The sequence below is a fragment of the Crocuta crocuta genome, unplaced genomic scaffold, assembly GCF_008692635.1.
Source record: "Crocuta crocuta isolate KB4526 unplaced genomic scaffold, BGI_CrCroc_1.0 scaffold317, whole genome shotgun sequence".
NCBI classification, from domain to species: Eukaryota; Metazoa; Chordata; class Mammalia; order Carnivora; family Hyaenidae; genus Crocuta; species Crocuta crocuta.
Window position 1 is genome coordinate 2,723,882 of NW_027530984.1, and position 17,192 is coordinate 2,741,073.

The window sequence follows — 17,192 nt, forward strand, 5'->3', positions numbered from 1 at the left end:
AACATCATTATGCCATTACAGAATTATTTGTTGTACTTTAATAACTATATTCCTCTGTCACAATACTTAAAATGAATATTGATTTTGTAGGACTAATTGACATGTGCCCTAATATCTCTTACTGAGAGCCAAAACTAAAAGAATTTTTGCTACTAAAAAAATTAATTAATTAAAAATAAAAAGACTAGAACAAGTAGACCAAACTATAGTATTTTGGGTTTTTTTTTACGTTTTTTAAAAATATTTTATTTATTTCTGAGAGAGAGAGAGAGACAGCGTGAGCACGGGAGGGTCAGAGAGAGAGACAGACACAGAATCTGAAGCAGGCTCCAGGCTCTGAGCTGGCAGTCAGCACAAAGCCCGAAGGGGGGCTCCAACCCACAAACCTGAGATCATGACCTGAGCCAAAGTCGGACACGTAACCGACTGAGCCACCCAGGTGCCCCCAAACTATAGTATTTTGTACTAGAGATCAGTTTTATAGATAATATTATCTTCTATTTTCTAAATTTTCTGTAACTTGATTTTTTTAATTAAAAAAAATTTTAATGGATACAACTTGCATGGAGAGGAAGAGGCATTCCAATAGTAGGAAGTACATGAAGTAAAAGGTGTGTTTATGTGAAGAACATGAGTCATCTTTGGGTCAGCTGTTGAGTGGGAGCAGGATGGTTTTGCAAGGGCGGAGAAGTGTAATGAAACAAGGAATCTCTGCCTTATCAAAGGCAATTCGCCTCAACTCATTGCCAAAGAGCTTGAGTTATAAACCTGCTGGATTACCTCAGGTAGTAGAAGAGTAACTGAATCTGCCATAGAGAGGCTTAAATATTTTATTGAAAATTTCCAGAGGTGCCTGGGTGGCTCAGTTGATTAAGCATTTATCTGGTGATTTCGGCTCAGGTCACTATCTCATGGTCATGAGATCAAGCCCTGAGTTGGGCTCTGTGCTGAGCATGGAGCCTTCTTAAGATTATCTGTCTCCTTCTCCTTCTATCCCTCCCCTGTTCCTACTCATTCTCTCTCAAAAATGAAATGAAAATTAAAATTAAAAAATAAATAAAATGTCCACCTTAATATTACATAAGATAATTAACAGACATGTACAACTAATATGTATGCATCTTTATGTAAATCATAAAGGGATATTGAAAAAGGAAAATAATTTGTAGAGTGATGAAATTTGGAGATGATCTTTTAATACAGCAGATCTCAATCTTTTCCCCGCAGGACATACAAACCGGGTGACTTTCACATTCCCATGGAATTCCTAGAAGGTGGCCTCTGGCACAAATAAGAACACACTGGAGATTGTGGGAAATTGTTTTTTGGCTTCCAGTAACACACTCCCCCTCCGCCACTTTTCCTCCTCCATTCAGGAGTGTACGTACATTAGAATTCAAGTAAGTAAGAATGTTATTATCCAAAAAACCTTGATTCTGTTCTAAGTTACCTAATTAGAAAACATTCATCCATTTAACAGGTATTTACTAAATGCCTACCATGTGCAATGTCCTCGTTCTATTTCAACTATTGCAACTTACTGATTACACAGTTCATGACTGGTTTGGGTAAGACACCCATGTAAGGCAACAGAAAAAGATTGAGAGAATCTTTGTTTTAAATAATTTAAATTGTCATAAAGTTGTTTATAAAATAAATGAAGATCTTTAATAAACTGACACCTATCAGGCTCACTCAATACTCAATTTCTTCAAAGTCTTAACTTCAGACCAACTTCTCAGTAGCGCGTAAGCAGACTGGAAGGTAGAAGAAGAAATAAAGCAAAGATCCAAAACTCTTGTCTTGCCTTTGTTCACCATATTTAATCACCACTAAAAGTTTTTTTATTTTGTTTAGTTTTTTCCCACTACTTTGAAATAGTATTTCATATGTATTCCTTTCTCTTGGCTCTGAGTACTAACTTTTCTACCCAGTTTATCCTGCATGCTTTTATTACCTCATATTTTCTTCCTATAATGTGATCTCCATGAGAACAGGAACTTTGTTTTATTCACCACTGACCTGGCATATCCTAGTACCTGGCACATAATATGTACTCAATAAATATTTGTTATTGAATTACGTGTCCCCTTACATTTTACTCTCTTTCTCTCCCAATCATCCTCAAGATGAAGTCCCGATTCCTCAGGCTTGTTTTCAAGGACCTCCTTTGGGGAGCTGGCTACCACACTGTATGTGTCACCACCTCCTTTCCAGCTTCAACACCCCTAGCAGTCCTGTCGGATCCTAGGGGTCTCTAGATTAGGAGGCCCATTGCCTCTCTGTCCATCCAGTCACATCCCAGTCACCTCTCCGTGTTCTGCTCATGTGCCTCCTCTCCCTGAAGATGGCGGTTATGTTCATCCCCCCTGCTCTCCCCTCATTTCTCTCCTCTTCCATCGTAATGAAGATCCACTTCACTCAGTACTGCAACCACTGGCCCTATTCCTATAGGTTTATGTATTCTTTTTAACTGTCTCAAATGCCCATCGTCTGTCCACCTGGCACATAAGTACTGAAAAACTGAGAGCTCAAGGCCTCAGGCATTAACATCTTTGATTTCTTCACATGCCGTTTTGCACATTCTGAGATAGCTTCATCTTTCCCCTTTTACTTAGCGGACTCACCTGTTGGGTCTCAGCTTGAACACTCATTTTATTTTTAATTTTTTAAATGTTTATTTTGAAGAGAGAAGGGGAGAGAGAGAGAGAGCAAGCCGGGGAGGGGCAGAGAGAGAGGGAGACACAGAATCCAAAACAGGCTCTAGGCTCTGAGCTGTCAGCCCAGAGTCCAATGTGGGGGGCTCAAACTCACAGACCATGAGATACTGAGCTAGGCTGAAATCAGACTTACCTGAGCCACCCAGTCACCTGTCAGCTTGAACATTGTTTATAAGTTTTCATCCACTAGACAAGAATATCTATGCTTTTCCCTCTTATAAAACACTCAACACACTTCACTATATCTCTTCCTACTTGCCTCTAAGATCAATGAGAATACACCTGCTTGTTCATTGCTTTATTCCCAGCACCTAGCCAAGCACTGGCAATAAAAAGTGCCCAAGAAGGGGCGCCCGGGTGGCTTAGTCGGTTAAGCGTCCGACTTTCGCTCAGGTCATGATCTCGCGATTCATGGGTTCGAGCCCCGCGTCGGGCTCTGTGCTGACTGCCAGCTCAGAGCCTGGAGCCTGTTTCAGAGTCTGTGACTCCCTCTCTCTCTGACCCTCCCCTGTTCACGCTGTCTCTCTCTCTCTCTCTCCTAGAAATAAATAAAACATTAAAAAAAATATTTAAAAAAAAAAAGTGCCCAACAAATACTTGTTTAAGTCAACAAATATTTCTTTTTTTTTCTTTCTCATGCATAATAATATATTAAATACCTTCTCGGTTTTTTAAAAATATACTCCTATTTAATAAAGGAAAGGATGAGAATTTAATCATCAGAGATAAATAAGTATGGCCCGTGGGAGTGTGTCTGCAGAAAAATTGGACATATTATTCAAAGCCTTCCACCGATTGGCCCCTTGTTCTCTCCTTTCCTTCCTCAAATAATTTTGAGACCTACCCTATAGAGGCACTAGAGATATGGTGGTCAACAAAATGAAGTCCCAATCCTCAGCGACTAAGTTTATACCCTAATAGGGAAGATAGAATATTAACCAGTAAGCAAAGGATGTACTACCAGGCAGCAGTAAGCACATGGAAGGAACCAAAATAGAGGAAGTAGATAGTAACTGAGCATGGGGTGACTATTCCAGATAAGGTGGCCGAGGAAGGCATCTCTGAGGAAGGACCCGAGGAAAGTGACAGATGAGCTGTGTGCATGTGTGGACGGAGAGTGGTATTTGCAGAGGCAACTGCAAATGTGAATCCTGAGGCAGGAAAAGATCTAGCGTGCTTGAGGAAGAGAAAGGAGAGTGAGCGAGAGCGGAAGGAGCCAGGTTAAAGAGTGGGAACAAACAGGTGGGGGAGTTAAGGAGGGCCTCATGCACCGCAGTAAGGTCCCGGGGCTGTATTATAAGTAAGACTGGAAGATATGGAGCATGAGAGTGGCGTAACCCATTTTCATTTCTTTCATCGTTGACTGAGCACCTGCCGTATGCCACGCACAGTGCCCAGCTCTCTTCTTGGACCGCACACCGACTTGCCCCTCGCCATGCTCCACCCGCACTAGCATATTTGCACTCTTGGGACAAGCCACAGACTTTCCATGCCTTCGCCCACGCCCTACACTGTTTCCTATGCAGCTGTCAAGACTCAGCTAAAACGGTTTCCTTCTGGTGAAGCCCGATTTTCTTGGGCTCCCACGGAGCTACTTTCTGCCTCTGCCACAGTAGTTATAATTGGCTGTGAGCACATCAATTCCTCCCACCAGACCAGAAGTCAGCAGCACGTCTTATTTTTGTCTAAGGCCCTTGATATGAGTCATTTATTCCCTTTACACTTGTATAAATTGAATCCCTTTTGGAGGCTATTTTAAGCATAAAAGAACAATATGTATGATATGCTAGGAGATAAAACCAGCTCAGTGGCATGGAAAAAAAAAAGATGCTCCTTGAATCTAATGAAAAAATAGCACTGCAATATATATATTTAATGAAGCATTTTATCATTCATAAAACTTAATAAAAAGATTTCGTGAACATCACAGGATCGCAGACATAGAATTGACCTTGTAGCCTTGTAATCGGCTTCTTCTTGTCAGGCCAGAGAATCCTCAAGCAAAGAGGCTAGGGTGTCACAGAGCAGAATGAAGGATGAGCAGAGCGGAGGAGCATCAGTGCTAGCTGCAGTCACAGATGGGACAAGGCTCTCTCCATCCGCACACGGTAGGAGCCTCCTTGCCCCCGCTAGTGGCTGTACGTGTGGAGCTCACACGTACACGTTCCCCTCTCTTTCCTTATCTAGATCCAGGAATTGGAACATTTTGGAAACTCCTATACCCACTTCTGTACTTCTTCCCCTGAGACAGGAAGAGAGAGAGAAGTACAAGACTATGCTACAGGCAAATTCTGGTGACTGCTCAGAATACACTTAAAAGAAAGGAACTTCTGTGGCCCCTGGGTGACTCAGTTGGTTAAGTGTCCAACTCTTAATTTTGGTTCATGTCATGATCTCATGGCTGCTGAGATGGAGTCCCTCATAGGGCTCTATGCTGATGGTGTGGAGCCTGCTTGGGATTCTCTCTCTCCTCTCTCTCTGCCCCTCTGCAACTTACACTCAAGCACTTGCTCACTCTTTCTCTCTCTCAAAATAAATAACTAAACTTAAAAAAAAAATGACTTCTAAGTGTTTCTCCTGCTGCCTTGGCTTGAATATATGCATTAGGAGCACAGCCAAAGCCAAACACACCTGGAATTGAATGAACAAATGAATTATTAAAGAGCTAAGTAGAATAATAGTAGATATAACTGAAGAGACAACAACATAAATTTGAAAAAGCAAAGAAAAATAGGTGCTTTAAGTTTTTAAATTATCTAGTTGGATAAAATAAGACAAATACATTGAGTGGTTTAATAAGGGAGATGTTAAGGAATATTTCAAATGGCAAGCCTGTATAAGTAGGTGTACTTAAGGATTATTTCTTACATATAATCAGTCATCAAAGTTTTAAAAGCTTATTTTAAATTTTCATTATAATTTCACTTCAAATATTGCTAGATTTTCTTAAAATGGTTGAATTTGCCCTTTACCAATATGCCAACCTTTTCTTTTGCTAAGTTCATCAAGAAACCACTGAGTTAATAATGTATTTATCTATAAGCACAAGTGATTAATGTGAGAGCATGTTAATATTAAACAGTTGTTAAGGTCCCTACATCTCAATCGTGACATTTTATCAATTACAGCATGTTTATGTTCTGGATATTGGGTAGTAATAATACCAGAAGGGGTAGTGATCTTGAGCAGCATCCTTCAAATTATAGTCTGTGTTCATTTATACAACTTTGCGAATGTTAATAGAAACAAGAGTATTTTCGCAAATCTTGGTGCAAAAATCTCTTTTGACATTTCACGTTTGATACTGATCCTAAAAATAGAAGTGCCCTTGTTGTAGCCTGCGTACCAATTATTCCGTTATTCTTTAAAAAGCTACATGTTGGCTCTAAACTAAGAAATTTGTAACCTCGAGTTAAAATGGAACAAGTGAGTTTCACTATCTTGTAATTGTTAGAAGATTTAAAAATTTGTATCCCCAGGCACAGAATCTACTTGTTATAATTGTGTGTAATAATAGATTCTTAGGGCATTAAGAATTTTATGTGAAACCTATTAAAAACAGCTCATTACTTTGTTGCCAATGCAAGTCTGTGCAGCCAGTGAAACCAAAGACCATGGGAAAAAACCTTGAATTCTTTGCTGATTGCTTTCCTAAATATTGTCTAGTTTATTTAATCTCAAACAAAAAGGAATTAACATTTCTTGATCACCTACTGTGTGCTAAGTGTTCATAAGTACCATATGCACAATATATATATACGATTACGGTAGTATGGTTCCCAGTTTATAAGAAACTGAAGTCATTAACTTAATAAAAGGCCTTAGGGGCACCTGGCTGGCCCAGTCAGAAGACCCTATGAATCTTGATCTCAGGGTTTTGAGTTTGAGCCCCACACTGGGTGCACAGATTACTTTAAAATAAAATCTTTAAAAATTAAAAAAAAAAAAAAACTTTTTAAAGGCCTCATGGATTTTTTTTCAAAACCTATTTTGTTCCCACCTGGTCTTCAACAATCAATCTAAACAGTTTTAACTGCAAAGATCTGAAGGTATCCCAAAATTGTTCAGATTTTATTTTTTTTAAGGAGGAAATAGCTGCAGGGTGCCTCAGTGACTCAGTAGGTTAAGCTTCTGACTTTTGATTGTGGCTCAGGTCATAATCTCATGGCTCATGGTTTCGAGCTCCATGTCAGGCTCTGCACTGAGCTTGGAGCCTGCTTGGGATTCTCTCTCTTCCTCTCTTGCCCCTCCATCTGCTCTCTCTCTCTCTCTCTCATTCAGAAATAAATAAAATTAAAAAAAAAGTCACCCAATTTGTCAGTGGGTGACTTACATGAAGATCTTAATATTGCCTGACAAAGCTAATGAGAGCTACCCATGAAGTTCATCTGTGATCCTAGCCCTTGAAAATGGGCTACATTTACACCATGTTTTCTTAATCTTTTTTGTATTGGAGTGTGAAAATACACTGTCAATGGCTAAAAAATATTCAGTTATTAAAATAAATCTGGAGGGGCCCCTGGGTGGCTCAGTTGGTTAAGCATCCAACTTCAGCTCAGGTCATGATCCCACGGTGTTTGGATTCGAGCCCCGCATCAGGCTCTGGAGCCTGCTTTGGATTCTGGGTCTCCCTCTCTCTCTCTGCCCCACCCCCACTTGCACTCTGTCTCTATCTCTGTCTCTCTCTCTCAAAAATAAATAAAACATTTTTAAAGGCTTTTTAAAAGTTAAAATAAATAAATCTGGAACAATGGAAAGCATCATTGGCACAGGTTGAAACTTTTAAACTTAAATTTGTTTTTTTAAATTTATCCCATTAACTTTTCAGTCCCCTCAAGCATTATCAGAGACCTTCTTCGCTTTTGCCATTATGGAACCTCACCTCTGTCCCTAACACTTTCTTCTCTTTCTGTCACTGGTCCCATTCCTCCCAATGGCTAACAGCTTCCCTTATCCTCATCTACCAAATATCTTTCGTGTACTTGAGTTTAGTCATTATTGGTCTAAAAACAACTTTGATAAGTGGACCAACCCAGAAGACCAGCAATTTCTAAAGTTAGTAACACCTTGAGCAAGCAAATTATTTTATGAGTCATTCCTTTCACGACCCCTTATACATATAAAGAGAATGGTTTTATGGTGAGACTAGAAGCAAGTAAGCATTTTAAGCATCCAGTAGTTGTTGATATGGGTTTGGTCTGCTCAAATAATTCCTTTGGTGTTAGGAGAAAGATTATTTCTAAGTTTTCACTGGAAGAAATGTATATTCATTAGAAAACTTCAAAGAGTTAAATCCCTTCTAATGGTAAAATAGTACACTTCCTTCTAACTCTCGCCTTTATGATATTAATCTTTAACATGGTCACAGATTCTTTTAACATGGAGTAATACTTGATTTCATATCAAGTCTGAACTGTAGATTTTTTAAAAAGATATTGGTACTTTTCAGCCCCTATTATAAACTATTAATTTTACAGGAATCCTAAGGATCTGTACTAAGAACTCACTGTTCTGATTTGAAAACTAGTTGCAATTAACAATTTGTAATTTGGGTTCAAAAATAATTAATCATCATCAAAAATAATTCATCAATAATTCATCAAAAATAACTGACTGGGTGGCTCAGTCAGTTAAGCATCCGACTTTGGCTCAGGTCATGATCTCAAGGTTCATGGGTTCGAGCCCAGCATTGGGCTCTGTGCTGACAGCTCAGAGCCTGGAGTCTGCTTCAGATTGTGTGTCTCCCTCTCTCTCTGCCCCTCCCCCACTCACATTCGGTCTCTGTCTCTCAATAAATAACGGTAAAAAAATATTTTTTAATAAAAAAAATAATTCATTTTGGAGCACTTGGCTGGCTGGGTTGGTGGAGCATGTGACTCTTGATCTTGGGGTCATGAGTTCAAGCCCCACACTGAGTGTAGAGATTACATAAGAATAAAATCTTTTTTAAAAAAGGAAAAGAATTCATCTAATTTTCTCCATGAAGGAGGAAGTTTGTAATTGGTAGAGATAAACTGGATAACTAAACCAAAAATGAGCTTTTTCCTTTGTATTCTGAAAAGCATTTTCACCCAAAACATCAAAGAAATAAAGTGGCTGAGGAAGTTGGCAATGAGTACTAGTATATTCATTGAAACAGCATTAACAAAAAGGGGGATCTAAATGCCTTCTGAATCACTACCACAGTATAGTATCTTTCCCTCGAACCACCAGGTGGCACCAACAAGCTTTTTCCAAATATGTTCACTAATGTATGTGTGCTGAAGACACTTCTTGAATTCCATCCACCCATGAACGATACTTGATACGATCACTACCAACATATCTACAAATTCAACCCATCTGTTTAAGAAAGACCGGATAAAGTTATAGCTCTAGACAACCTTAAATGTTACTACTTTAGCAAATTACTTGCTGCTAAGAGACGGCTCTTTTGACAAAAATGTTGAGCAATCAATCAAAATACAAAGCACCATGATTTAGTAACACAATGGGGGGCTGAGGGTCAAAAGCCCTGGTTCTGGTCTCATCCCCGCCACCAAGTAACTTAGAGTCTTCTGTAAGTCACTAAACCTCTCTGGTTACCAGCTTCCAGTTAGTAAAATGAAAGATTAGGACCAGAGTTGATATCAAAACGGCTTAAGTAAAAAATACTTCTACAAAATCCCTCAGAATCGTTGGGAAACAAACAAATGAAAACAAGGCTGGGCGGGGGAATGGGTAGAGTGTGAGAAGGAGAAAGATGTTTGGGAAGCACTTCCTGGTCTGCTTCTCACCACTCTGCAGAGTCCACCCCATGGTTCCTATGTCCAGAAAATAATTGCTTGGAAACCAATGAAGGAGGAAATTTACTAAGATCCCTTCTCTTCCAGAAGTCTGATCCAAGTGTATAGCTATGTGCAATTTCTTAAATATATTTTAAATTCTATTTGTCTAATTCCAGGGTGTAGTGGAGATATGAACTCCATTTTACAAATGAGTAAACTGAGACTGAGTAATGTGTTTCCAAAAATCACCTGGACTATATAGGATCAGAATCCAGGACTTATGTTTTGTGGGGGTTTTTTTTAAGTGTGTGTGTGTGTGTGTGTGTGTGTGTGTGTGTGTGTGTGTGTGTGTCTGTTATTTAAGTAATCTCTATACCCCATGTGGGATTCGAACTCATGACCCTTAGATCAAGAGCCACACCATCCTGTGACTAAGCCAGCCAGGTGCCCCTGTTTCTTTTTTTTTAATTAAACTTTTTTGTTTTGATGAAAGTAAGGATTCACATGCAGTTATAAAAAGTAACACAGAGGAATCCCATGTACTGTTTACCTAGTTTTTCCTAACGGTAACATTTTATAAAATTAAAGTACCATATCACAACCAGGATATTGACACTAACACAGTCAAGATACAGAACAATTACACCACCACAGAAATTCCTGTCTTGTGCCCTTCCCTCCATAGTCCCCTGGGAATCACTCATTTAATCTCCATTTCTGTAATTTTGTCGTTTCAAGAATGTTACAGGGGTGGCTGGATGGCTTACTTAGTTAAGTGTCTGACTCTTGACTTTAGCTCAGGTCAAGATCTCGTGGTTGTGAGATACAGCCCTTTGTTGGGCTCTGCACTGAACATGGAGTCTGCTTAGGATTCTCTCTCTCACTCTTCATCTGCCCCTCCCCAACCTCAAAGTACACAAACATTAAAAAAAAGAAGAAGAATGTTATACAAATGAAATTGTATAGTAGGTAACCTTTTAGGATTTAGATTTTCACTCCTAATAATTCTCTGTAGATTTATCCATACTGTTGCATATATCAAGTGTTCATTCCTTTTTATTGCTCAAGAATATTCTATGATAAGGATGTACCACAGATTTTTAACTCTTCACTTATTGAAGAATATCTGGGTTGTTTTCAGTTTTTGGCTCTTAGGAGTAAAAGCCAAAGTTCTATAGCAAAGCTGCTATAAGCATTTGTGTACAGATTTTTGTATGAACATAAGTTTTTTTAAAAAAAAATTTTACTGTCTATTTATAAGAGAGAGAAAGAGAGAGACAGAGCATGAACAGGGGAGGAGCAGAGGGAGACACAGAATCCGAAGCAGGCTCCAGGCTCTGAGCTGTCAGCACAGAGCCGAATGCAGGGCTTGAACTCACAAACTGCGAGATCATGACCTGAGCTGAAGTTAGACCCTTAACCAACTGAGCCACACAGGCGCCCCTAAACATAAGTTTTTGTTTCTATGGGATAAATGCCCAGGAGTCCAATTGTTGAGTCACTGTGTAGCTGCATGTTTAATTTTTTTTTTAATGTTTTATTTATTTCTGAGAGAGAGAAAGAGACAGCGTGAGCAGGGGAGAGTCAGAGAGAGAGGGAGACACAGAATCTGAAACAGGCTCCAGGCTCTGAGCTGTCAGCACAGAGCCTGACGTGGGGCTCAAACCCACGGACCTTGAGATCATGACCTGAGCCGAAGTCGGATGCTTAACCGACTGAGCCACCCAGGCGCCCCGCATGTTTAAATTTTTTAAGAAACTGCTAAACTATTTTCCAGAACAGATATACCATGGTCCTTTCCCATCAGCAATGTAGGAGGGATCCAGTTTGCCCATCTTCACCAGAATTTAGTGTTTTCATTACTTTTTTAAAAAAATGTAGCCATTCTGGTCGGTGTGTAATGATATGTCATAGTGGTTTTAATTTTCATTTTCCTAATGGTTAATAATGTTAAACATCTTTCCATGTGCTTATTTGCCATCTGTATATTCTTTTTGGTGAAATGTCTCTTCATGACTTTTGTTCATTTTCTAATAGAATTGTTGTTTATGTGTTGAGTTTTAGGACATCTTTATATATTCCCAAAATTAGTCTTTGTCTTTTCATCCTTTTAGCAGCATCATTCACAGAGCAAAAGTTTCTAATTTTAACAAAATCCAGTTTATCCATTTTTGCTTTTACGGATCATGTTTTTGGTGTAAGGTCTAAGAACTCTTTTATCTCTAGATTTCAAAGATTTCTCACCTATTTTTTTCTAAAAGTTTTGTAATTTTTTATTTTACATTTATGTCCACAATCCATTTTGAGTTAACTTTTGGATAAGGTCTGAGGGTTAGTTAGGTTGCTTCAGCACTGATTTTTATTTTTAAAAAAAGTTTATTTTATTATTTAAAAAATTTTTTTAATGTTTTTTATTTATTTCTGAGAGAGAGAGAGACAGGGTGAGCAGGGGAGGGTCAGAGAGAGAGGGAGGTACAGAATCTAAAGCAGGCTCCAGGCTCTGAGCTAGCTGTCAGCACAGAGCCCGACGTGGGGCTTGAACCCCCGAACCGTGAGATCATGACCTGAGCCAAAGTTGGATGCTTAACCGACTGAGCCACCCAAGCACCCCTATTTTATTATTTTTGAGAAACAGGAGAGAATGCAAGTGGGGGAAGGGCAGAGAGAGAGGAGACAGAGGATCAGAGGCCGGCTCTATGCTGGTAGGGCTCCGTGCTGGTGGCAGAGAGCCTGATATGGGGCTAGAACTCACGAACCATGAGATCATGACCTGAGCCAAAGTCGGACGCTTAACCCACTGAGCCATCCAAATGCCCCAGCACTGTTTAAAAAACAAAACAAAAAACTTTCTTCCACTGCATTGCATTGGTAGCTTTGTCAAAAATCAATTGGGCGAATTTATGTGGGTCTATTTCTGGACTCTATTCCATCCCACTGATTTATGTGTCTATCTCTTCACCCATACCACACTGTCTTGATTGATAAAGTATGCAAAAAAAAATATTGAAATGGAAGAGGTTGATTCCTCCTCTAGAAGTCCAATGCGCCATCCATTGCGCCACGGAGCCACCTGAGGCTGATTCCTCCTACTTCATTCTTTCTCATAAAATTTTTAAATTCTTCTTTTTTTGCCTTTCCGTATACATTTTTAGAATGGTCTTGTTTATATCTACAAAAATCTTGCTTGGATTTTGATAAGAATGGCATTAAACTTTCATATAAAATTCAGGGAAATTGCCACCTTTACTATGTTGAGTCTTCTAATCCATGAACACAATTTGTCCATTTATTTAGATCTTATATTTATTTCACCAGTGTTTTCTAGTTTTTAGCATATAAGTCCTATACCTGTTTTTGTGATGTTTACACCTAAATATTTCATTTTTTAGTGATTATAAATGTATTTTTTATATTTATTTGGGGGGGGGGGGAAGAGAGCACATGCATGAGCAGAGAGAGAGGGAGAAAGAGAATCCCAATCAAGCTCCCCCAACAAGGGGCTCAACCTCATAACCGTGAGATCATGACCTAAGCTTAAGTCAAGAGTCAGACACTTAACCCAGGCATCCCAATGGTATTTTATTTTATTTTACTACTATTATTTTTTAATGTTTACTTATTTTTGAGAGAGAGTGCAAATGAGGGAAGGGCAGAAAGAGAGGGAGACAGAGGATACAAAGCAGACTGTTTGTGGGGCTTGAACTCACAAACCTCAAGATCATGCCCTGAGCCGAAGTTGGATGCTTAACTGACTGAGCCACCAGAGCCCCATTATTTTTAATTTTGGAATCTACATATTAATTGCTAGTAGATACAAACATAATTGATTTTAATATGCTGATTTTTATTCTGTGACCTAAAGGAACTCACTTTTTTTGTACATTCCTTAGGATTTTCTACGTAGACAATTATGTCATCTGAAAATAGGGGCGGTTTTATTTTTTCTTTCTTGATCTGTATGCTTTTACTTTTCTTGTCTTGCTTTATTGCCCTGGTTAGAAACTCTAGCACTATGTTTCTGATCTTAGGTGAAAAGCATTATCAGTCACCATTAAGTATGTTATCTAAGGGCACCTGGGTGACTCAGTCAGTTAGGCATCCGACTCTTATTTTGGCTCAGGTCATGATCTCACAGTTTGTGAGACCAAGGCTAGCATCACGCTCTGTGCTAACAGAGCTTGGAATTCTCTCTCCCTCTGTCTCTCCATCCAAATAAATAAATAAACTGCAAAAGTTAAAAAAAAAAAAAAGACTGACTCTTAACTAAACCTTCTGTTTTAGCTGGCTTCTTCTGTTAGCACTTCAGCAGGGAAGACATGCATATGGGAATGTTCCCTTATTATTTTCAGGTGGAGTAGAAGTTCTCTATTTACAGCTCATGTGGGGCTCCTTGTTATTGCTGGGAGGGTGGGGGGGTGTTCTGGTTTCCTGCTAGACCTCCACTGATATCTCCATGGCTGGGGTGAGAAGGAGTGCCCTATTACTGTTCTCCATGTGACTTCCGTTGACACCAAGGTGGGGTGAGAAAGTGGCCTTGTAGCCGTTATCCCTGTGCAATGGTGAAGGTCCTGTATTTCCACTAGGTCTCCCATGACACCACCACAACGGAACTGGGAAAAACATCGCATTACCACCTTGCGGGGTCGGAAGTCCAGGCTTCCCACATGACTTACACTGTCATTGTGGAGCACATCATTTTCTAATGTGGGTAAAGTTCCAGGTACCTCCTGAACTTTCTTTTTTATCACACTGTTGGAGCGACTGGGGTGTTTCATTACTGCCTAAAGGGGATGGAAATCTAGACTCCCCATGTTGCTTTTCCTGGTGTATGTAGGGGTGGAGAGAGATTTTTCTGTGGTGTTTGGCTGGGATAGAGTAGTTGTCTCAAAGTTTTCTTTTTTTTTTTAATTTTTTTTGGAGGTGGGTTAGGGGCACGAGAAGACAGGGGGAGAGAGAGAGAGAGAGAGAGAGAGAGAGAGAATTCCAAGCAAGCTCCACCCTCAGCACAGAGCCTAACGTAGGGCTTGATCTCACGACATGGCCTAAGCTGAAATCAAGAGTTGAATGCTCAACTGATTGAGCCGCCCGGGAGCCCCTCAAAGTTTTCTGTCTTACTGTGTTCCTATTTTTTTGGTTCTTTGTTTATAGAGAGGAGGTGTTTGTTTTTGATCTGTGCCTATTAATGTGTCTAGTTTTGTGGGCTTCTCTAGCACCCAGTCCAGGATAAATGAGACAAAAAGCAAACCCAGGGAATTCACCACCATGTCATTCCTTGGGCGTCAGGCTTCCTACCTTGTCTGTCTTCTTCTTCCCACCTTTCAGAGTCATTTACGTTTGTGCAGTTGTAAGTTGTATTTAATGGGAGAAGTAGGGAAAAGTATTCTTACTCCCTCTTTCCAGCAGTAGGAGTCTTATTTCTAGCCTTTTTATCTCATGCGTGGAGGCAATAATCTCTACCTTACTATAGAAAATAATAATAAAGGTATCTGAAAGTGTGCAATTAGTGTCAAATGCAGAAGAGATTGTTACAGCTTAAGGACACTTCATGAAGCAAAAACGACTTGAGTTCCCATCCTAATAGGTAAATGACATTGTATAAGTCCTGTAATTCTCCAAACATTATCTAATAAAGAGCTCAAAAATAATTATCATGCCTTTAGCTTTTAACCATGTGCCAGGCACTATGATGGTTGCCTTATATGCAATTAATGCTCTCAACAACCAAATGCTGTAAGCATTATTACAGCCACGAGTTTTACCAGTGAGGAAAAGTGAGATTTAGAGACTTGAAGTAAATAACCCAGGTCTTGCATCCGAGCTGATGCTATCTGAAACCAAATACTGATCTTTAACCGCTCTGCTGTACAGACTCATTCCTCAAAAACAAAATAAATGCTTGCAGAAGGGACCTCTGGACACCATCTGCCTAGTTCAATCCAAAATGAAAGTATTGTAGATTACTAAAATATCAAAAAAATATGGGAGCAAACAGTGATTAGAATCAGACACTCCAAAGTGAGGTGTGGAAACATCAAATAAGAAATAAACAACAATATTTAATATAAAGGTGAACATTGTATGCCCAACAATTTCACTTGCCTTAGTGATCCTCAGTTTGTCTATGGGAAGGTAATGTGGGGAAGGACGCACTGTTCTTTAATTGAATGTGATGTGAGATGTGCCAGCATTATGAATCACAGGACAAAAGAAATATTTTATGTGGCTTTAAAGCTCTTGAGCCTCAGGGGAAAATACATTCCTGGTCAATGAAGTGTGACGAGGTTGTGTATCAGTTCTACCTTTTCAAGTTCTATAAAAGTACTTTTCCTTTAATGATTGATGTTTCCTTCTCATTAATCAATTGCATCGCAATGGTATCATCTTTGAATTCATTCTTCTTCTCTTTGAACATATGGTTGCCTAGGAGTGACTTTCTAAACAAACGCCTCTCATAATTATTTGAAGACTCAATCAGAGTTGATCTTTTCTTGTTCATATTCTATCTGCTTATTTCCTAAATTGAGTCCACTTCAGCAAATGACCTTGGTCTTTCTTCCTTGCCTTTTAAACAGTATCACTTCTAAGAGCATCTGGTTGGAAGAATATCTCCCTTGAGCTGTATAGGGATTTAATAAAGGAAGATAGAACATGAGCTATCTCTTAAGATATATGGCACCCCTCTACTAGTCTTTCAACACTTTCCTTGCCTTCTATTCATTGTAATGATCAATTAAATAGGCCTTTGTTTACCAAAAACCAAACAGCATTTTTCTTTCATTCTATTTCTTTTTATGTTTTTGTCACACAGAAGTTTACAACTATGACTTTATGCTATATTGAGTAATATTTTTGATGTTTTTATGTGGTACTCATTTTGAAATTACAACATTCTACTCCAAAACCCAGTGAAGTGTTAATATTTTTCCCTTTTACAGGTGAAGAAACTGAGGTAGAAGTAATTAAGTAACCTGACCAAGCTCACACAGTAAGTGCTATAAGGAGGATTCAATGAAAAGAAATCTGACTTTGAAATATCTTGGGGGTACCTGTGTGGCTCAGTTAATTGAGCCTCCAACTTTGGCTCAGGTCATGATCTCTCACAGTGTGTGAGTTTGAGCCCCATGACAGGCTCACTGCTGTCAGTGCAGAGCCTACTTTGGATCTTCTCTCTTTCTCTCTCTCTCTCCCTCCCTCCCTCTCTCCCTCTCTCCCTCTCTCCCTCTCTGTCCTTCCCCTGCTTGTGCTCTCTCTCTCTCAAAAATAAACAAACATTTAAAAAAAAAAGAAATTCATATCTTACCCAATATGTTATACAGCCCCTGGTTAATTCTGATATTGAAAGGCCATCTTCATTTTTGTTGAGTTCTTCAAAACATTAAGATGACATCAATATATATTTTACTTAAAAAAAAAAACTTTCCCTCCATTTTCCCTTCCTTTTTTGCTATTAGGTAGAACCATATGATATCAATGATATTCAACCATTCACAAAAATGGCAATGTCATATATATATATATACACATAATATATATTTTTAAAATACTGGTCTTTCTCAACATAGCTCTTTTGTTTCATGTTCCTTGGCCTCTTGGATATCCATGTACTCCCTCTTACTGTTCAATCCTTTTACAATTCTGTAGATCATACAACTAGAATGATACTATATTAGAATAAGAAATTTGGACCTCACCTTCCTTGTAAGAC

At 39.1% G+C, this 17,192-nt stretch overlaps 1 protein-coding gene across 1 annotated transcript in view; it reads left to right on the plus strand.

Annotated features, from left to right (window-relative positions):
• Positions 1-668: 668 nt before the first annotated feature.
• Positions 669-17,192, plus strand: part of PAWR (pro-apoptotic WT1 regulator) — a 164,848-nt gene continuing 148,324 nt past the window's right edge. Inside the window, exons 1-2 of the mRNA XM_077770240.1 lie at positions 669-785; positions 4,705-4,828. Of these exons, the coding sequence (XP_077626366.1) occupies positions 669-785; positions 4,705-4,828 (241 nt within the window). The remainder of the gene's footprint in view (positions 786-4,704; positions 4,829-17,192) is intronic.